At 40.8% G+C, this 23,525-nt stretch overlaps 2 protein-coding genes across 2 annotated transcripts in view; one reads left to right on the forward strand and one right to left on the reverse strand.

The window, feature by feature from the left end:
• The window catches only part of clcn5b (chloride channel, voltage-sensitive 5b), a 57,674-nt gene that overhangs the window by 33,422 nt on the left and 727 nt on the right, over positions 1–23,525 (reverse strand). The window contains exon 2 of the mRNA XM_084042957.1: positions 20,074–20,217. Coding sequence (XP_083899083.1) covers positions 20,074–20,206 — 133 coding nt within the window. The 5' untranslated portion in view covers positions 20,207–20,217. The remainder of the gene's footprint in view (positions 1–20,073; positions 20,218–23,525) is intronic.
• On the forward strand, positions 8,794–9,588 carry LOC311035093 (chymotrypsin A-like; the record flags this gene model as incomplete). Its single annotated transcript, XM_084043174.1, has 1 exon — positions 8,794–9,588. One exon carries the CDS (start codon positions 8,794–8,796, stop codon positions 9,586–9,588), a length of 795 nt encoding a protein of 264 aa, XP_083899300.1.

Consider the following 23,525-nt stretch of genomic DNA (forward strand, 5'->3'; position numbering starts at 1 on the left):
ACATCCACTATGTGTCTAGTCTGTACCTTTAGGTAATATGTAGGCTATACAACCTAAAATGCTTACGCAGACAAAACTACAAAACCCCAGCTATACTTAAACACTGAGTCAGCTCTATCTATATTCAGTAGATTACACAGATATGAGTCAGCTAAACAAAAGCCCTCTTTCAAACTGATCATAGATCTGTGTGATCAGATTATAGTGAACTAAAATGGACAAAATATTGTTAAGCGAAATGAAATGAAAACCCAAAGTAAAAAAAATATAGAAAATGTATTAAACCCTATAATGAACAAAGCAAAAAGAAAATAAGTAGAATTGCACATTAAAGCTGTATTGTCTTTTTTTGTGAGAATAAAATGCTATTTTGTCCAATCTCTGAGCTTTCTATGTACGATATAATTTATACAATTGGGGCGGTTGTATTTGGTCTCCCTGCTCTTCTATTGAGACGTGTCTGGTTTGACACGATCCCGTTTCTGGTCCAAAGTAAAAAATGTAATTTCTCCCCTGAGCAAGCAGACAGGCTCTATTAGTTCAGCGGTACAAATGTCAGCACTTGCGCAGGAGAGCCAGGTTCAAATCCAGAGAACAGGAAAGTTACATAGTGCAGCTTTAGATAATCTTAGTTTTATATCTGATGCCATGCATTCTTTAGTTTAATGATCAGGATTCTCTCATGTCCAGTGTGTGGGTGGACTTTAGACATGTAGCCCAGAGGTAGGTTATTAGGTTGACTAACAACTTGGGAGAAAAGATCAACCGATATAACCTAAACACAGAGCAAAATACATATGAGCCAATTATTTGCCTTATAGAACAGAAACATATTTGCCTTGGTGTCATGAGACAGACTGACAAGTTTAGGCATTTAAGTATTCGGAACGCATCAGTCATTTTAGATTTCTTTGGCTATTCAAAAATAGCAGATGTATAAGCTCATAGCGCCGCGCTATGATCTTATAGATCTGCTATTTTTGAAAAATCGTAATAATTTGTGCAAATCTTTGTTTGAATATATATTTTTTAAAGCAAACATTTGTAAAATATTTTGTTCCAGGGACCCCCAAACAAAGATTTGAGTTACAAATATTTGCTTTAAAAATATATATATTCAAAGATTTGCACAAAAATAGCAGATCTACAAGATCATAATGCAGCACTCGGTGCCGCGCTATGAGCTTGTATATCTGCTATTTTTGAATAGTCAAAGTATAAAATAACGCTTATAGCTCAAATCTAAAATGACACGGATGCGTTCCCGGATTACACAATGACACAATATGGCTTGAGGAAAACAGGATATTTTATGTAGTGAAACTGTAAGGGTACAGTGTAAGGAGCTGCCAGCACTTTTCTGCCATTTCTATGGTAAAGACGCGCTGGAGTGTGCCTCTTCCTAGTGCCCTGCAGCATTGTGTTTCAGCACTCTCTGCATCCATAGTTCTTTAGCGGTGCCCTAGGCCACTGTTTCCCCAAACAGTAGAGTGACCTTGCTGTGGAAGGTTACTCGTGTCACAGCCACTGTGATGATCAAATGCTACTTATGTCATTGTTTTTGTGACTATGGCTATGCCGTTATGGCCTCTCCGTTTTAAAAAAAAGGGCTCAGAGACCACAACACATTGATGGACGCCACAACAGGAAATGCAATCAAACTGTGTTTTTAATTAAACCAAAATTAACATGCCAAAATGTGAAAACAATACTCCAAACAAACGTCCCGGCCAAAAGATAACATAAGGTGGGGAAGGCACTGGGCCGTCGGACCCAGCATTTCCCCTTAACCTACCAAAACTTTAACCCCAACTAACCTATTACAAATCAGTCCGAAAACTAGACTACCGCAACCTCGTGGCCAAAACTAAAACAACAAAACTCAACAAAATCAAAATATGTTGAGGAAAAAGGAATGAAATGGAAAGGAAACAAACAAACAAATGGAAAATAACCAAAAACACATGGGGAGTAGAGGAGTCTCCTCCGGACTACTGCCTGGTGTCTCTCTCCCTTGTGTGTTCCTCCTCTCCACTTTCAACCCCATCTTTAATTGGTCACAGGTGTTCAATACCTAGCTCAGGCAAAAGGAGCGGGTCAGTCAGGTGAGTCGGGGTCAGAGTGAGTCAGAGAGCAAATAACCCACGCCCACAATAGGTGTGGCCGAGGACTCGTTCAATGCTTCACTCAGCCACCCATAACATATGCCATAAACAAATGATAATCTGGGCATTCGCTGTAGGCCTCGGTATAACCGACCTTGGGCCTGGCTGCTTATTATGCCCTTGCCCGCGGCTTGCGCAGATAAGCCGGCCCAGTCCTGTGTAGATACAGTATACACAGAAAATAATTATGTGCCATAATATCTGTCATTTAGAAAATGGTTACAGGCAAAATGATAGCAGCCAAACGTAGTCTGTAAGACTACTACTACAAATCTGTCACCGTAACCCACTAAAACTGGGAAAGCATCTGTGTCATTTTAGATTGTAGTGTTGGCTATTAAAAAATAGCAGATCTACAAGCTCACAGCACGTCACAAACTTTTTGAAACCTTTTGAATTCGAATTTTTAAAAATAACGTTTAATTGTTTAACACTAACGTCAGCAATCCTGTTCCATACAGCCAAGGACATGGAGGAGCAGCTGCTCTGCATCACCACCCATAATGGCAGACATGTTGTCAAGGCAATTGCCCGAAACGGATGGCAAAAAGACTCAAATGTTGTGAGCACAGGTTGCATTTTGAAAGAGACCGACATCCGTCTAACACAGTGGTTTTCAATCCTTTTCATATCAAGGTCCATTATTTATTTGGCATGTGAGCCACGGACCACCATTTGATGAGATTTAGCCTCTCAGACATGTTGTCAAGGCAATTGCCTGAAAACGGATGGCAAAGTCTGAAATGTTGTGAGCACAGGTGCACCCACGCAAACACACACACACACACACACACACACACACACCCCAACTGAATTTCCATTTCAGGATCAATTAAGGTCTATCTATCTACACACACCCCCGGCCTCCTCCTGGCTGCATTTCGAAGTGTCCTTGAGCAAGTGCCCCCCGATCAGCAGGTAGGTGCCTTGCGTGGATGATCCCGCCAATGCGCACATTCTCGTGTGTGAATGTGTTGTTGGCATGAATTCAAAGCACATTAAGCGCTTTGGACTGAGAAAGGGACTATATAAATTGTACCACTCCTTTCTCTTCCCCTTTCCCATTCAATCCGGGAACGCATCTGTGTCATTTTAAGATTTCTTTGGCTATTCAAAAATAGCAGATCTACAAGCTCATAGCTCATAGCTATGAGCTTGTAGATCTGCTGTTTTTGAAAAATCTTGAAAATCTTTGAATAAATATTTTTTAAAGCCAACATTTGTAACTCAAATCTTTGCTTCTGCGGGTCCCTGGAACAAAACATTTTGAGATGGGGGTCCGCGGCCAAATATATATCTAAAAATCTTCTACATCCTAACAGTAGTATGTTGCTATATCAGTGGGGCTCCAACTCTTCCATCTCAAGGACCCCCAAAATTATATGGATTTGGCCACGGACCCCCATCTCAAAATATTTTGTTCCAGGGACCCCCAGAAGCACAGATCGGAGTTAAAAATGTTCACTTTGAAACAAATATATATTCAAAGATGTGCACAAATTTTCCATGTTTTAAAAAAAAAATAGCAGCTCTTCAAGCGCTATGAGCTTGTATATCTGCTATTTTTGAAAACAGGGTCCCCACACATTTTTAGCAATGAATTTCCAAAACTTTTCCAAAACTTTTCCAGAATATTTAGCCCAATTTCCAGGCCTATATAACAATCATTCGGCGCAATAATGTGTCTCTTACTCCTATGTAGAATGCCCAAAGATAGGCAGTGTAGCAAAAATAAAGTTTGAGACATACATTTTAGGCTGCCGTCACACAGCCCGTTCGGCGCAAAACTACTTATGTTACATATTTCGTGTAATATTATTCATGTTTATGAAAATGTTTTGTTTTAACAAAATCAATAGCCAAAAACAATGCATAGCCAAATATTTTTTCCAGGACCCCTGATAAATTCCAGGACCTTTGATGATGTTTGATCAATTTCAAACCTTTTCCAGTACTGGATTTTTTTTTTTTTTATTTCAAAATATTTCCAGGAATTTCATGACCGTGGGGACCCTGTGAAAAGCCAAAGAAATCTTAAAATGACACAGATGTGTTCCCAGTCTTGATGGGTTAATATGTGATATAGTCCTGCCAAAAACAAACATTAGGCAAAAGAATTCAAGTGACCCGACTCACTCTCTCATTCAGGTTTCTCCGTCATAGAAATAAACATCAACGACAGCGTGTGACAAGTAGTAGAATGAATTGAGACTGAGGGCTTGACTTTAACCTTCAAACAGCTATGTGTGGCCCTTTGATTTACTAACTATATGAAGTGAACCAGACATAAACAGGCTAATATTATGGACTGGAAATAAGCTCCATCATGTGATTGTTGCTGGTGACCTTTATTATGAGGACTAAACAGACCTGTGCAGTACACACACACACACCATACATCCACAAACATACGTAAGACTCTTACACACACACACACACACACGACATGTGACCAAAACAATGTGAATGAAACCTGGCAAGCCTCAATAACTACATCCAGAGCAACCACACACACACACACACACACACACACACACACACACACACACACACACACACACACACACACACACACACACACACACACACACACACACACACACACACACACACACACACACACACACACACACACACACACACACACCCTCAATCAACACCTTGAGAGAGAGTAGAGTCCACCATTTAAGCAGGAGACAGCATAAAATTTGACCCATTTAGACCTGAGGCCGACAACTCCTTCACAATCCTACCTTCACCATTCAAAAATAACAAAACTAGCAGATCTACAAGCTGGAAACGCGGCGCGAAGCTTGTAGATCTGCTACTTTTGATGCTTTTGTGTGGCGCTGTAGTATGATCAAGTAGGGCGTTCATTTACGAAACATCACAAAAACTTTGAATATGGAGACAGCGATGTATAGTAACGACTAAAATGACACAGGTGTTCCTATCTTGGAATTGTATAACAACGTATAAAAGGTGTATCAGGGCTAAAATAGGTTAAAGTCCATTGAACAGTAACTGGATAAGCAGGCTGGCAGAGCACAACAACAAGTGGTGGCAACATGTTCCATGTAAACTCACCCTCGGTTTCAACATCGACTAAATCCTCCTCATCCTCGTCGATCTGCTTATTCCAGATCTCCCAGTCCATTTTTTTTACATTCTGTGCCCCCAAAAAAACAGCCACTGAAGGAAATTCTACAACTCACACTGGCACCGGCAATATCTCCCCCCTCCCCTCATCTGAACTCAACAAGGAAGTGTAGGGTGACGTCAGCGTTCTCTCATTGGACGAGACAACATGAGGGGGAAACCGGTAATGATTGGCTAATGCGTTTGTGGAGTGAATGATGATTTGCTGGACTTTAATATGCCCGTGTGCTTGGAGGACTCTCTGTGATTGGCTGATCTGTTTAAGTCATCGGTTGGGAAATAAAAACTCTCTGTGCGTGTGTGTGCGTGTGTTTATGAGGTCGTCGACCCTGTGTGACCCTGTGTGATCTTGTGTGTGAGAGAGAGAGAAAGGCGGTGCTTCCTGTGAGATGCACAAAGCGCTGGAGGACAGGGCTGTATATGCATCAAATCATTCTCAATTTAATCAGTTCAGATAATAAACAATGAAAACTGGCCACAACAAGGGCAGTTGTATGGCCTTCTAACCGCTTAAGCCCAATTTTTTTTTAAATGCAAAAATGGCTCACAACAAAGCAATTTTAGCTATTTTGAAAAAATAAATAACATCTTTTGAATCTATGACATGCCCAAAATATGGACGCCATTAAATTGAAATTACCATTACTCCCCAAAATGTAAAAATGACCCCAATTCTGGGAGTCCCATGTGATCCCGTGCTCCAACTAAAAGACAGTTTTTCTATTCCTGGGATGAAAAGGTGAAGAGTCAAAGACGTTGGCTCGGTTCCAACTCATCGTGATGCGGAAGTCGCATCACTTCATGGGGAAGCTACATTTTGTTATAGGCATCGCTAGCAGCTGGAACTCTACCTCTTACTTTCTGTTCCAAGGCAAGGCAAGGCAACTTTATTTATATAGCACTTTTCATACACAAAGTGCTTTACAGAATAAAAAATACAGAGTGCATTAATGCACTTTCAACGTTACAATGCACTTCCAACGTTACAATTTCTCGGGAGAGGAAGGACATTGTTAAAAGGACATAATCATTAATTACAGAGAGACTGTTTTTCTGTGAAACCCTCTCTTAAAAAGTGGTCCGGTCGTAGGATCAACTTTGTTTAGTGAAATGGTAAAAGTATGCATTTGCAACAAGAAGTTGGTCCAAGGTTGCAGTAATGAAAACGTTTTTTTTATTTGTAACCCATTTTTCACCCAATGCCAATGCCTAAGCTTGTAATCCTGGGCACTACTCTCCCTCTGCCAGCCTGAGCTCATGCTTCCTTCAATGCATGAGGAGTGAGCAGGCCGCTTCTTATCAACTGACAGGGGGGAGTTTCCCCGGTTGGACGTAGCGCGTGGAAGGAACACGTTATTCCAACCAGTTCCTTTCCCCTCCATCAGGCCCCGGCTGACCAGGGCGAGGCAGTAAAACTATTTAATAATGTGGTACAGGAGGAACACAAGATCTCCACCTCTGGCTCCACATCCTTCTCTATTAATATTATACAGGACTGAATCCCACCGGAGCAGTCTCTTCATCAGTCTATCGCTCGAACGCGTCTGCCTCAGTTTTCCTACTCAGATACCCCTCAAAAGGCATTACAAAAGCCAGAGACAGCAAGCTGACCATTTCATACGGTATATATCATACCCATACAGAAATGGTAAACAGTAGCAAAACACACAATGTCAAACAAACACAGAAGAAGTCGTTGTCTCATCTTTGCCGTTTTCAGTGTTTCAAATGTTTTAGGGGCCAAACCCTGGCCACATATGGATTTTCTTCATTTAAAAGACAACAATGTACAAAAGCACTCCCTAAAAAAACACACCAGTATGGTATGATCCAGTGTCAGCGCCTTCTCAGGAAGTGGGTCAACTACTCCTGGAACAAAGCAGACGCTGCTTCCAGTAACATAAGTCATAAGAGAGAAGAACCATGGTGAGCCAAGAACTCACTGCGTGTGACTGTGTGTGTGTGTGTGTGTGTGTGTGTGTGTGTGTGTGTGTGTGTGTGTGTGTGTGTGTGTGTGTGTGTGTGTGTGTGTGTATGTGTGTGTGTGTGTGTGTGTGTGTGTGTGTGTGTGTGTGTGAAATTGTCAAATGTTGCATTTCTGAAGAATCTCCACAGATTCCAGTGTACTGGACGATGTTGCAACAGCTTAGTTCCTTCATGTTGTGTGAGGGAGGATTGTTGGCGGTAGGACAAGTTTTGGGTATCTTGCAGTAAACCACAGGGGTTCCTGCTGGCATCAAGTTTCAATTACGCAACCACTTTTTCTCACTAATGTCTAGTACACACACTAATGATGTCCTCAAAAAACAACTATTTTATGCAACGTATTATTGTATTCACACACACACACACACACACACACACACACACACACACACACACACACACACACACACACAAGTTCCAGGGTGAGTCAGTGAGGTGAGATGAACTTTGACCTGATGAGGTTGGGGGATTGCTATGGGAACTGGCAGCAGGACCTCAGTGAGTTCTTGCCTCGCCATAACTGGCCTGCTCTCTGGCATACGTAGGAGAGGTCAGAGGTCATAATAACTGGCCTGGTCTCTGGAATACGTAGGAGGGGTCAGGTCATAATAACTGGCCCGGTCTCTGGAATACGTAGGAGAGGTCAGAGAGGCTGCAGGATAATTTTCTGTCTCTTGTCTTCACTGCATGTTTGCATCTGCAATATGTACAAACACATTGCTATATCTCAGTGGTTCCCAAACTATTTAGCTCGGGACCCAAAAAAAATATGTTTCTATAGTGGGGCAGGGTTAAGTGCCACAATCCAACTCGAAGGACCAAATTGCTAGGTGAGAGCTAATGGGACTGTAGGTGGAGGATATTTGGCACTCGCCCCCGATTGTCGGTCAGAACAAATACACAGGACCAGTGTCCAGGCTGGTGGTCCTGCCAGCCATCCCAGAGGGAACAGAGGACAGTGTTGCAGTCTCAGCGGATCCCACTTATTGGCCTTTTTAGGAAGCAAATGTACTTCATACATTTGGGGATGGCTGTAAGTAAGGCCATGATTCCACAGGTGTTGTCAATGATGATTCCCCAGGTGTTTTGATTTGAGTGTTAATACAGCATGTAAGGAAGGGCCTTATTGGACAGATTGTTATTGAAGCCCGCCCACGACAATCATAATTTGGAGATATGACATCATGCTGATGATAGCTGATTTATCATGACATCAGGAAGATGTCACGAGCATCCAGTCAAGCATTTATATAAATGGTTGCAGTCATTCCATGAATTCAGATGCAATCAGCGTTACCCCGAATCTCCTGCTATCTACAAGGCTACAAACTTCAACCACATCAACCAGCTCCCACCAGGAAAGAGTACAACAGCATCTGTACTAACTTGGATATTTGACATCTTAACTTCTTATCGGACACCACTGCTGCGGGTTCCAGTATAAAGGACGCTGCAGTCAGCCTGCTAGAGTCAAGTTGAAAGGATGGCCGCCTACATGTGGATTCTCTACTGCTTTGCCTTCGTTGGCGCTGCGTATGGCTGCGGCTTGCCTGCCATCCCTCCAGTAATCACTCGACACTCCCTTATTGTCAACGGTGAGGAGGCTGTACCTCACTCCTGGCCCTGGCAGGTCTCCTTGCAGCTTTCCGACGGCTTCCACTACTGTGGCGGATCCCTGATCAACGAGAACTGGGTTGTGACCGCTGCCCACTGCCGTATCAGAACGGATACACGTGTGATCCTGGGCGAGCACAACCGCTCTTCAAACGCCGAGGACATCCAGACCATGAGGGTTGGAAAGGCTTTCAAGCACCCCCTCTTCGGATCCCCAATATACAGCAATGACATCCAGCTGCTCAAGTTGGCCAGCCCTGCCAAGTTGGGCATGCGTGTTTCCCCGGTGTGTGTGGCTGAGACTAGTGACAACTTCCCCGGTGCAATGGTGTGTGTGACCTCTGGATGGGGCCTGACCGACCCCTCTGATTCTACCACCCCTGCCCTGCTCCAGCAGGCTGCTCTCCCCCTCCTCACCAATGAGCAGTGCAAGAAATACTGGGGCAACCTGATCAGTGACCAGATGATCTGCGCTGGAGCCTCTGGAGCCTCGTCCTGCATGGGTGACTCTGGTGGGCCCCTGGTCTGTGAGAAGGATGGAGCCTGGACCCTGGTCGGTGTAGTCTCCTGGGGCAGTGGATACTGCAGTGTCAACTCCCCTGGTGTGTACGCCCGTGTCACCGAGCTGCGTGCCTGGATGGACCAGACCATCGCTGCCAACTAAACCTGTGCAGTGTTGTCGCTCTAGTTCAGTGGTTCTCAACCTGTGGGTTGGGACCCCCACATGATTTTGGGGCGGTCCCCAGATGACAGTGAAGTGACAATTGAAGGACTTAGAACCTTTTTACTACCTCAATAAAAAAAAGAAAAATTAAAGAGAAAAAAAGACCATTACTGCATCAAAAGTGATCAACAAACTATACAATAAAAAACAGGTTAAACATTGGCCAAATTGTCAAATAATATAAGAGGCAAAACATTTGAAAATAGCCGATCTACAAGCTTGTAGATCTGCTATTTTCACAATATGTATCCGTGCTTGTTAGGGGTCCCCAGTTCAAATATGATTCTTTTGGGGGGTCACAGCCAGAAAAGGTTGATAACCACTGCTCTAGTTGGCATATTCACCAACTAGTTGGCACCCCCCCCCCCCCCCAAAAAAAGGTGTCATTCCATGGTGCGTGCACTCGTTTCAGGAACCAGTTGTAGCACAACTTTTGAGTTATGAAAGTGCAAAACAAGTTCCTCTGGTACAAAGATATACCCTAACACTGGTGCAAAGATATTCACATAGCCTATCCACGCACCCAGCAATCCTAGAAAGATCAATAAACAAAAAATGTGGCCGCCTCCCAGCAAACATAGTAAGCATCACGTCGTGTTGTATTGGATTTTTTCCTTCCGGTAGGAGAGTAGCGTCAGATCTCAGTTGTTTGATCAGACAAAACGAATAACACACAACTTCAGTTGTAATACTAGAAAAAGGTCTCCGCCAGGTAGGTTATTGTGGCCTCCTGGTGGCGCTATAATAGGCCAATGTGAAAAGGGTGCATTCCCTCTTAGGCCTTGCACAGCAATCGGACACTGCATTCATGATTCGAGGCATTTTGTTCCAAAAATGTGTTTTGCTAAATTAGACCTGCTGGTGGCGCTATAACAGGCCCACGTGAAAGGTTTGGGGCAGAGGTTCTGAATTGGCATCCAGGGAGTGTGTGTTCTCAGTTTTGCTGAGATCAAGCCAGCGGTGCTGGAGATTAGATGTTCAGGGGTGGCTCTGGTTATAATGGAAGAGTAAACAAACAAACAAATATCACAGAACCTCAAGGGTTCTGGAACGTTTAAGGTTAAGGACGATTCTGGGTTACCTTTTCGAAAAGAGACATCTGATGTAACGCAATAAAGTTTATTATTCCTAACTGTTTTACTGGACAATGAGTCATGAGACACTGACCAATTAGAGAATGCATGTTCCTGCAAGAACTCAGGTTTAACTCCACTGTCCACGTGATTCAATTTGATTTGTGCAGAGCTACGCATAAACACAAGGTGACTTTAATTACGCAATATTACATTTATACCCAATGTTAATGATCGTCTGGCCTGACAACGGTTCTACTGCGTGTATGGAGTAGCTCAAAGTAGAAGAAAAGACTAGCACACTCAATCTGTATAAATGCAATTTGCCGGGTACACGGCTCATGAAGACTCACAATTTCCATTGTCCTTCTGGTACTTTTAATTTGTTTAATTTAAGGCATGTGCCTTAGTTGAATTCAAAGTACCAGAAGGACTTCGGAGTGCTGGATATTATTTTCTTGCATTGAGTAGCTCCCAGATGTAGGCTAAAGGATGAGGCTGGCTCGATTTTATTTCATTTTTTATCATCAAAACAAGTAAAAAAAAAACTACAATACATTTCTAGTTTTCAGTAAGACCTTATCTACACGACACCAAATGGACTGCATGAGGTTCTTTTTCTAGTCACATTCACACACACATTCGCACATTGACGGACAGCAGAGGAAACCATGCAAGACACCAACCTGCCCATCGGGAGCAGTTAGGGTTTAAGTGTCTTGCTCAAGAACACTTCGACAAACATCCTTCTGGGAAAACCTTCCCATTCCCAGAAGGCCACACTACCTCCTGAGCCCCAGTGGCTTGTACTGTTGCTTTGGTACGCATAAATCATCATTGCAATGAATCTAGGGAATTGCACTATAATCTCAAACAACATTATCAAGTGACAGCGGTTGCTTTTTCAATCTGCCCAAGCAATGAGCATTGCTTTTTTTACACTCAAGTCTTGCTGAAATCAGAAGCTCTATGACGTACCGTCATGATATCGCTATATATCATGAGCTGGCTTGGCTACTGTATATTGGACCATACTTTTTCGTCTACTATGTTGACATTAAGAAAACTAAAATCTTCCGGCCTAATTCTGTAATTTATGAGTGTGAAGCAAGCCGTTAAGTGCTGTTAAAAATTAACAGGCGTGCCAGAGGTGCTCAGCTAAAATCGTTGTATGGATTAAGTAAAGCTTTAAAAAAAAGGTGCATCTTTTCAGCAGCTTTTGTGAGTCATCAGGGTAATCAAAGGCCACAGGCCGAAACGCGCTGTTCTAACAATAACGTTGTTCTATATGCTGGAGTGTTGACCTCATTAGACCCTTTTTTCCTCTTTTCTCCGTGCACTAAATTGGAAGTACGTGACGTTGTGCCAGAAACTCCTATTCTGCATCCATACCATTATCCCCCCCCACTCGAAATCTTTTCAACCTTTGTTCTATTTATTCCTCCGTTTCCTCCGCTGTCCTGAGCTGACCTTGTGGCTGATGAACACAGATGTAATCAGTGGTGGAAGTACTCAATCATTTTGAAAAAGAATCAATACTGCAGTGTAGAAATACTCAAAATGTACTTGAGCAAAAGTACAAAAGTATTGGTATCAAAATGTACTTAAACTACCAAAAGTAGAAAGTACTCATTATGCATAATGTTATGCATAATGTCACATTGTGAGCTTGTAGATCGGCTATATAATGTATATAAGGTTGAAGTTCTTAATGTATGTTTTGTAATAATAATCCACAAAGTAACTAGCAACTAAAAGGTTTTCAAATAATTGTAGTGGAGTAAAAGTATAACATTTGCCTCTGAGATGTAGTGGAGTAGAAGTAGAGAAAATTGGAAATACTCCAGTAAAGTAAAAAATACCTCAACATTGCATTTAAGTACAGTACTTGAGTAAATGTACTAGGTTACTTTACACCACTGGCTGTAATGCTCCATGAAGAGAGAGTCACAGTGTAACCGAGGGTGTCGACACTAGTTGTCACACTGCTGGTCAATCATTAGACGGTGTTGACAACGGTTAAAGTGTAAATGGCAGGCTAAATAAAGAACACATTACCACAACAGAGGGATTAAGGGGTTTCTGGGTCTGGAGGGGTGGAAGATGTGGAGAGAAGAGGAAGAAGTCAGAAGAAAGACTATTTGTTCTATCGTCACTTTACCGATTATAAATGTTCTGTCCTAGACAAACGGAATGTTATCAGAGAGTCCATAGCAAAGGGTAATAGTTCAGCAATTCAGGAATTTTGGCAGTCAATGCCTTGGTCAACTGCATCATGTCAGGCTTGGCAGGAGCGATACATCTGGCTAGGCGATATAAACAAAATCAAATCATCACAATATTTGGTTTACCAAATACCTCGATACCTTTATTGTGATGATATTTTTGTATTGTGAGATATCAATTCTCTTTCGCTTTTTGTTGATTTAAAAAAAATAGCTAAAATCTACCAGCCCACAATGAGTTGCGACATTGTAGATCTGCTATTTATGATATTTTTGAGAAATATTGAAAACATTTTAAAGTATAAAAGAAGGCTTAAGTGATTAAAACCAACACTTTTGCCATATCACAATATCCAAAATCCCAGACGACATGTCTAGTCTTATATCAAGACATTGATAAAACGATAATATTGCCCAGACCGAATTTGACACCTGCCACCCTCCTGCAGCCAAGTAAGAACCAATCCCTGAGTCTGCACTCTGCACAGAGAACTGAAACCTTATAGTTATTAGTCAGACTCGAGCTAACCAAAACACTGTGGTTGCACACTTTCATATCCCACGTCGCAACAGAAAAGTGTACAAGCTCATGCTCAAGTTATAATCTTAACCCATTCAATCCGGGAACACATCTGTGTTATTTTAGATTTCTTTGGCTATTCAAAAATAGCAGATATACAAGCTCATAGCTCGGCACTCAGTGCCGCGCTATGAGCTTGTAGATCTGCTATTTATCTTGAAAAGTTGTGCAAATCTTTGAATATATATATTTTTAAAGGGAACATTTGCAACTCAAATCTTTGCTTCTGGTGGTCCCTTGAAGAAAACATTTTGAGATGGGGGTCCGTGGCGAAATACATATCTAAAAATGTTTTCTAAATCCTAACAGTATGTTGCTACTGTATATCAGTGGTGCTCCAACTTTTCCATGTCAAGGACCCAGAAAATTATATGTACTTCGCCGCGGACCCCCCCCATCTCAAAATATGTTGTTCCGGGGACCCCCAGAAGCAGAGATCGGAGTTAACAATGTTCACTTTAAAACATTCAAATTCAAAGATTTGCACACATTTTCCACGATATTTAAAAAAATAGCAGATATACAAGCTCATAGCTCAGCACTTGGTGCCGCACTATGAGCTTGTATATCTGCTATTTTTGAATAGCCAAAGAAATCTTAAAATTACATAGTTGCGTTCCCGGTCTTAATGGATTAAATGAAAGTTGTTTTCAGTGAAGTTTAAAAAAAAATCTCTCTCTTTACTTCCTCTTGCCTCAGGAGACCTACTGTATCACAAGGACTGCTATCACGAAAGCAAATACTTTTGAGCGTTACGTTAACCAGTTCAAACATTTTGAGGCAAAGTCAACATAACTTGTATCAGACTTTTCCGGGAAAATCAATGTGGCTACTGTAAACCGTGAAGTACGTGAGATACGTTTTGGATAAGTAAATATTTAAAAGAGCCCTCTTTGTCCATCTCAATAATGTTGATATCTACCTAGAATCAAAGACTTACAGTGGCATTGTATCCCATTCAGTGTGTAAGCAGGAATATTCATACTATCATTATTGAAACTGTGCCGGTCCTCATTCGTGTTAAGTTACACGATTGCTGCCTCAAAATAGCACGACTGCCCTTTAATCATGCACGTAAACTTTGCAGTGATAGTATGAGAATGGATGGATGATAGTGATTGGATCAAGTGAAAAAAAAAAAAAACAGTTCACTGCCTGGTTTGTCCGTCAAGGGCAATGCTTTTAACCCATTCAATACGGGAACACGTCTACAAATGTCTTCTAAACCCTAACAGTTTTCTGATCTCAAATATTTGAGTTACAAATGTTCACTTAAAATTAAAATCATGATTTAAAAAAAAAATCACACCCAGTGTGAAGAGAGTGGTGCCTTTGAAAGTGTAACTGGTTGCATCCTTGTGTTGCAATCAGCAACAATATGTTGTCACGTGACACGTGACAACATATTGTCACGTGTCACGTGAAGCTTGACCAATCATACGGACGGACATACGGACGGACGGACATACGGACAGTCAAATGTAGGAGTGGTTGGCACCACTCAAAAATAGCAGATCTACAAACTCATACCGTGGCACTCAGTGCCGCGCCTTGAGCTTGTATATCTGCTATTTTTGAATAGTATAAAATATGACTAAAATGACACAGATGCGTTCCCGGATTGAATGGGTTAAAAGCTAAGCTGCGCGATCAGCTTTACTGCTGCGATTATGTTGTTATGTATGCAGATACAATAAGTTCAGCTATAGTAAGTTCCACCTGTCGATATGATTTTGACTGTGGAGACCTTTCCCTCCTGGCAGCAGCCAGGACGACTTCAGCAAACTCTTCTCCTGCTCATGGTTGAGCTTGTCCAAGTGGCCGTTAGCACGCACGCTAATGTGCGGTCGCAGCTCCTCAGGGCTGTTTCCATTCAGCTCAAGAGGAAAAAGGCGAGGAATGGAAGAGGGTGAGCACACTAAATGACAGGAAATAAAAAGGCATGCCAAGGGCCCATTAAAAATCCTTATGCGAACAAACGCCACTGCCATCAAGCGATCTTGAATTTATCTGATCAAGAACGTTGATTATCTCTCACAATATGTCCTTGTTTGATCCCTAAGCTTCTCGGGCTGAGGCAACGTCTGCCATTGCCAACAGAACCATGGTGGTGGTAGATTATTAAAAAGCTCTTAAGAGTTACTTCAGTGAGGAACTAATCAATTTGAATCATTACAACCTTCTCCATTAAAGATGGTAAGTGGGTCTCTTTGGGGGATCTCTTTATTCTTTCATTTATCCCCTATAAATTATCCTCAGCGCCTGAATTAATGCCAAAGATATTAATATTTGAATGTAATAAACATCGGCTTTGCATCTCTTTTTGTTCAAGTTATTTTTTGCTTTACAAAAAGAACCTTCAAATCAGTCTTTCACGGGCTGCTATAGGGAGTGGGCTTTGGGATGAACCCTCATACAGCATATGCCACTGTTGCCTCAAACCTATGTACACTGTACTTAGTTTTCCGTATTCCCCCAGGGTTAGTAAGAACACTCCTGTTTTCCCTCTACACTATATATCTTCGCCCCCAGAATAGGGATGCTACTAGGGTCCAGTCATCTTCTATTTTCTTCCATGGTGTGCAAGGATTAAATGGCCTTTTTACAGATTAAAGACAAATCACACCCTCACTTTTCAAAAGACAATTCATGGCCTATCTTCTGGTGTGGAGTCTGGCACACTCTGACATTCTGATGATGTCAAAAATAGCATCAGTGATTCAGTCATAAGCGGGCAACCCAGACTTTCTTATAATGAATGCTGTTACAATATTCTGACGATGATGATGTCACATGACACAAAGTAAAAGTCCGGTAATCAAGATTTATTTGAGTAAAAGTACAAAAGTATTGGCATCAAAATATACTTAAAGTACCAAAAGTAAAAGCACTCTTCGTGCAGAATGTCCCATTTCAAATGTATAGAAATCTTTTGAAAAATGTTTGAGCTTGTAGATCGGCTATTTTCAAATGGCCGAAATGTATATAGGGCTGAAGTGGTTAATTTTATGTTTTGTGATAATAATCTAAATATGCAAAGTAACTAAAGTTGTCAAATAATTGTAGTGGAGTAAAAGTACAATATTTGCCTCTGAGATGTAGCGGAGTAGAAGTAAAAGTATTGAAAATGGGAAATACTCCAGTAACGTAAAAAATCCTGAAAAGTGTACTTAAGTACAGTACTTCTTGAGTAAATGTACTTATTTTACACCACTGCTCATAACCGGGCGACCTGGACATTCTGAAAAATTACAACAATACTTTGATAACGACGTTTACAATGACAGCGGTCACAACCTGGCAACCCGGACAATCGGATATCGAGGTACAACGAAATCAGTCAGTCATAAGCGGGCAGACCTAATGGCTGACAGCAGCACTGCCCTTTTCTAAGGAACGGAAGCACACTGGACTGAAATGTTGAAATGAGGAAGCATTACTGAAATGTAATAATGTCATCAAGCAGTCACCAGGCAGATGCAGTTCATTGGTTGACATCTCATGCTACTCTTTTGTATAGTCATGATTTTAGCCCATTAAAAGACCTCAGGCCAATTCCACGAATGCCTTCTAAAATCAGTAGCCTAGTTCTCACACTTTTAAGATTTTTACCAGGTTGCTTGCAGCCTGGTCTAGGAAGAGACTGATCAACTACTAAACACTTTCTAAACACTTTCTAGCGACCTTTTCATCATTGGCTGTCCTTCAATCCTTGTCACCACCAAACAAACTATTTAAAAAAACAATGTGGTAGTCGTCGCCACCAAACAAACTATTGACTTGACTCCTCATACACATAGCGCCGCCTCCAACAGCGATTTGTTACTCCGCGAGCGAAAGGGTACAGGACCACGGGTCCATTTGGTTACGTGCGGGGACGCTGGAGAGAGCAACCTGGTATTAATATGACTGCGTCATCATTTCTTGTTTTAAAATGTTCAAAAATAGCAGATGTACAAGCTCGCAGAGCGGCACGAAGTGACGCGCTGTGAGCTTGTTGTAATATCTGGGTTAATGTAGTGTTTTCAGACGGTTTGTGCCTGTGGCCCGCCAAAATCTCAAGGCAGGCACACCTCTGTATTCATAGTAAAAATTGAAGATCTACAAGCTCACAACGTGTCGCATTGCGAAACATTTTGACCTTAACCCTATTTTCCCTATAAAAAATGACTTTGTAGGGAAAAACAAGGGGGGGAAAGACCAAGTTTTAAAGTTTTGCCAACATCTGCAGAAAAGGGAAGCCAGGTCCAACATGGTTGAAATATTACTTATGGTATGACACACTTGGCATATCCCATATCCCACACATTCATTTCACGACAGCCTGACGCAACTCATCCCCTCTGCAAATCTGAAATGATTCCCATGGGCCATTTGTTTTGCTGTGCAAACCACAGGACATGCTGTGCCTGTCCCTTCTTGGCCTTGACAGAGCACTTCCTGTTTAGACTAGGGCAGGACGGGCATCGGCGTGACATCAGCAGTTACCGGGCAACCCTGAGAGGTGTCACATTAGACCAAGACAGGGTCTATAACCTGTGCGGCTTCCATGTGGATCTTGGACTTCCAGCCTACAGTATGACATCAGTGATTTATGATGTCAGCACCAGTGATGGAAAAAGTGCTCAAATGTATTACTTAAGTAAAAGTATCAATACTGCAATGCAGAAATACTCTGTAGTAAAGTAAAAGTCCGGTAATCAATTAACGAATCAAAAAGTACTTGTTATGCAGAATGTCCCGTTTCACAAGTTATCATGTCTAAAATGTCTACATTTTTTTGAAAATAGCCAATCTACAAGCTCACAACGCGTCACAATGCGACATGCTGTGAGCTTGTAGATCGGCTATTTTCAATAGCCAAAGTTTAAATAGGGCTTAAGTGGTTAATGTATGTTTTGTAATGATAATCAAAATCTACAAAGTAACTTGTAACTAAAGTTTTCAAATAATTGTAGTGGAGTAAAAGTACAACATTTGCCTATGAGATGTAGTGGAGTAGAATTAAAAGTATTGAAAATTGGAAATATTCCAGAAAAGTAAAAGTACTTAAAACTTTTACTTAAGTACAGCACTAAGTAAATGTACTTAGTTACTTTACAGCACTGCCCAGTATTATGACGTCAATCCAATCTCCATATTCTGGCAAAGTTTCCAGCCCAGTGTCATGTTAAATATTTCAAAAAGTATAAACAATGTGGGGAGAAATTGGGGATTTACTTCCTTGACTGACTGCCAGCATTCACAAGAAATTCACCCCCGATTGGTCCAGTGGTTTGCGAGATTAGCACACACAGACCCTCTTCTGGCTTGGCCCCTACAGTGCCATTCCTTGAGATTCAAAAGATTACTTAAGTGGAAGCACAAGTGTTGCTCACCGTTACTAGAACTAACTTTTAAAAAGGTTGTAATAATATCTGACGTTCAACCCGAGTGTTTCTATGACAGGACCAGATAGTATAAATAATCTGCTTGATGTGCTAGCTGGCTGGAAAAAGTACAACCCATTTTTGTGACTATGGGGTAAAGACAGAGAGAGAGAAAGACAAGAGTAGGCTCCCCTCATGTGTTAATTGTGTATGCATGTGTGACAGAGAAGAGAGAACTGGAGACAGACAGAGGAACAATGGAGCAACTGATGATTCACAAGAGTGTGACCACAGCCTTTTCATTTGAGGCGCGCACACACACACACACACAAAAAGATACAGCTTATCAGAAGATAACCACGTCTAAGAACTAACTGACACTCTGGACTCTCAAACACACAACTTCTGTCCATGTTATCACACGCCCACTGGTTTTCCTGGATAAGAGACATTTGGCCCAAAATGTGTCTATAAACCACTTCCCCAGGGGTCTGTACTTGGCTAAAGTCTTTTTAGCAAAAGAATTAGCCTAGCAGCTCAGTAAGCGCCGCAGGAGAATTCAACGCACTGCACATACAGTATATGAGTAAAGCCATGACGTTACAATACAAACTCCTTGCATACCAATTTTATCTGCTTATTCTTTTTGTTTCATCACTTCCAGTTTCACTTATCGCTGTATCCTGCATGGTAATTTGGTATCCTGGCGTAAAAATGTATGTTAGCTTTGTACATAGCTGGAGACACTGAACAAACACTCAATAGCATTGATTGCTATCGGAATATAGCCATATTTAACACTAACAAAAACTCACTTACACCACTGTAAGTGAGGGAAAGCATCTGTGTCATTTTAGATTTTAGCTTTGACTATTCAAAAACAGCAGATCTAATAGAAGCTCACACCATCGTGCTTGTACATCTGCTATTTAACATTTTGAAAAAATCTTGAAAGTGTTTGAAAATGTTTGAATAAATTTGAATATTCTAACACAAATCTTCTCTTCTGGGAGTCCCTAGCAGAAAACATTTTCAGATGGAGAGGTCCGCGACCAAATACATATCAATTTGGAGGTCCTTGGCACGGAAAAGGTTTGAGAGCAACTGATTTAGAAGGCATTTGTCGAATCAGCCTCAGGTCTTAATCTGGGTTAAAAAACTGCCTCCAGTAGGCCTACCTGAGCTCAGGGGTGGAACGTCATCTGTGGAGGAGAAGTCCAAAGTGGCCCCTGCTATGTCCACCAGCTCATCATCATCACTGGAGTGATGAAGGCCCTCAAAGCTCCCTGTGCGGTATCCAGCATTATCCATCCCTATGTGGTCTGTTGGCAGAAGAAAGAAATGTTCATGATTAGTAAAATAAATAAGTAAATTAATTATACAATTGTTACAGATAAATGTTAACCAACCTTTGATCAATTCAGGTGTATATTTTAGATACATGCTCTTCCAAAACTGAAACATGTTTGTAGAGGACAGGACAGCTGAGGCAACAGACACTGACAGAGAGACTAGAATAATGCAATGTGCTTTGAACTGAATTCACTCTTTAACATTTATCATTTTGAGGATGTTATTAGGCATACTTCACTTCCCACAAACGACCACCCCACACCCACGCACGGTCAATACTGGCGAAAATCATCGTCACTTCATAGGAAGTTGAGCAATTATTTAAGCTGTTACGCCGCATTGGTTGACCTGTCGATTTGTGTGACCACCGGGGGTCGCCGTTGCGTAAAGACTTATGCAAACTGAGGAAGGAAAATCTATACTCCTCTAGTATTTAACCTTTTCTATATTAATGTGTGACTGTGACAATAAGTATATAGTGGAATCTGTTAAACATTATGATGCTCACTCAGCTTCTACTTGTCCTCTTTGCTAAATATTAATGACTGCACATGTATTGTTAGATATCATTATGTAGGCCTTTACTGTTCCTTATTTTTGATATAAAGAAGTGAGAGGTCATTCATGTGTGTGGATGTGGATGTGCAAGTCTGTTGATTCTTTTTGTTTTGTTACATAAGAAAAATAAGGAACAGCTCTAGCTAACAGTGCATTGTGTAGTCAACGCCACTGGTTCCCAAACTTTTTAGCTGGAGACCCAAAATAAAGATTTGATTTCCCTGCGGAACGCAAACTAGTGACAATAGCCTACAAGCTCACTGAAAGTTTTTGTATGTATTTATGGCATTTAAGATTTTTAAATTTTGTATTTAGGAAATTCTCTTGAAAATGTTTTCACTTTTTAAAAATCTTTTGAAATAATATATTTTTCAAAACAAAAATGTGTCCGTGACCTAAGGCTGCAACTAACGATTAATTTCATAATCGATGAATCGGTCGATTATCTTAACGATTAATCGATTAATCGGATTATCGCACTTATTAAGCAATTACCTTATCATTTTGATTTTAGGTTGTTTTAGGCATGTTCTATCTACAGTAACAATAAAGACAATACAGACGAATAATTAATTTAAAAGTACATGTTGTACAATTTTGCTCAGCTGCTGATTAGGCTACTACCCATAAAATATATAAATACATATCAAAATAAATAAAAGCCACCTTATGGTAGCTTTTCTCTTCTTCTGACTGCTTGATTTGATTAAAAACAACCTATTTTAGGCTAAAGGGTAACAGTACAGGTAACAGTACAGTACTATACAAATGCAAATGTTTCATTTAAAAAAATGGGATACAGGATAGGTGGGCACTTAACGGTCTTAAGTAATGTAAAGTATACTTGATGTGAACATGCATGGTACATCATTATCAGACTTAATGTTATCCTTCAACTTTTTGTTTATGCCCCAAAACGACTGGATATATAGGTTTTGTATCAATTTGTAGTTTTGTAATATTAGACCTTAATTGTCGAATGTTTAAGTATATTCTAATCATGTATACTTTACTTTACATTTTCTCATTTATTTATTTTTACATTTTGGATAAAATAGCCAATTTTACATTGAATTAATTATTATATTAATGATATTCCATTATCGATTAATCGATTATCGATTAATCGATTATCAAAATAGTTGGCAACTAATTTGATAATCGATTAATAATCGATTAATCGATTAGTTGTTGCAGCCTTACCGTGACCCAAACATGTGCAAACAGTGGTCAAGGCTGTATACAGTATTTAGCAGAGAAAGAGGAGAAGTGAAACACATTGAGCAAATCATAGATTTCACTAGATCCTCTACACATTACTTTCCTCATGTTGATTACTTTCTTTTGTGCAGACTACTCTACTGTCTCACCAACTTCCCGGAGGAGAGTGCCCTCACATTCTACTTAATCCACGTGCATCTTTTTAATCACTTTGTGAGTGAAAATAAACAAATAAACAAACAAACATAAGACTATTTATATGTCTTGTACACATCTGCATCTGCTGCGATTTTAACCTCACATACATACCTGTTACTGCTATATGTAAATATGCTGTATATTCTTCTTCACTCTACTCATTTCAGGGGCATTTTATTTGAAGATCTCTTTCTATCAATGTTTTTCTTGCTCTTGTTTCAATCTCTATTCTTCACTTTACTGGAAAACTACACGTTTGTACTCGCCCACTTATGTACATCTGTAATGCTGTGATGGCTATAGAACCTTTTTTCACACTTGACATCACAAATATGGGTCCAAGTCAGGGGTCATCAATATGTCCGTACACAAACAAATGTGTCCGTGACAAGACTTGGCCTTGTCCGTGGAAACATTTTAATTTTGTTTTTACACAACATCATAAGATCATAAGACTCAATTGCTGAATGCCAGTCTCCAGGATTTCTTCAGAATATGTATGACACTGATTTACTATGACACTATGTATGGCACACATTAGGAGTCCACTAGTACAGTGAGTGGTTTTCAAACTTTTTCTTTTCTTTTCAAACATAATGTACAAGAGTGCAGAGTGTACAAATGGAACCAAATGGACCCTTGGACATTCTCAGAGTTACAGACGTGTTATGGTCATTCAGGACTAGCTCTTTATGTGTTTCTGGTAATATTATTGTCAGCTCATTTGCATGTCAATGGCAAAAACAATATTTTGACAAAAATGTCCACCACCACAAGCCAGCAAAGCGATGAACCATGGTCCAAGTTTATTTATTTACAGTTGCAGTCTGTGATGAATATCAATAGCAAAGAAATAAACTTGAACCCAAGCTGTTCCACATGCCATAGCAACGCAATTCCATTGAAATGGCCCCAAACGACCTCGACCGAATACGGTGTCCAGTCCACAGTATTCGATAGGTCACCGCATGCGCCGTAACGCGCCTACGTATCCCCAACAACAACCAGACAGCGACACACAAAAAGTAACAACTCTGAGTACAGCCCGTACAGCTCAGCTGCTACATTGTAGCCAGTCTAGTCTGTCAGTCACCACCAGCCACGGCTGAAAACCCAACACTTGTTTTATAACTCATGTTCAAGTATCTGCTGGTTGATTACCTGAATTATTTGTACTGCAAGATTGTCAATACAAAAAAATATAAACATTGAAAAATAAATAAATAAATACAACGTTGTTTTATAACTTAACAAGCCCCCCCCCCCCTCAAAAAAAACTGATTACAATAAGAAGAAGACC

Source organism: Gymnoscopelus microlampas, assembly GCF_963454915.1.
Source record: "Gymnoscopelus microlampas genome assembly, chromosome: 19".
In the NCBI taxonomy this organism is placed as follows: domain Eukaryota; kingdom Metazoa; phylum Chordata; class Actinopteri; order Myctophiformes; family Myctophidae; genus Gymnoscopelus; species Gymnoscopelus microlampas.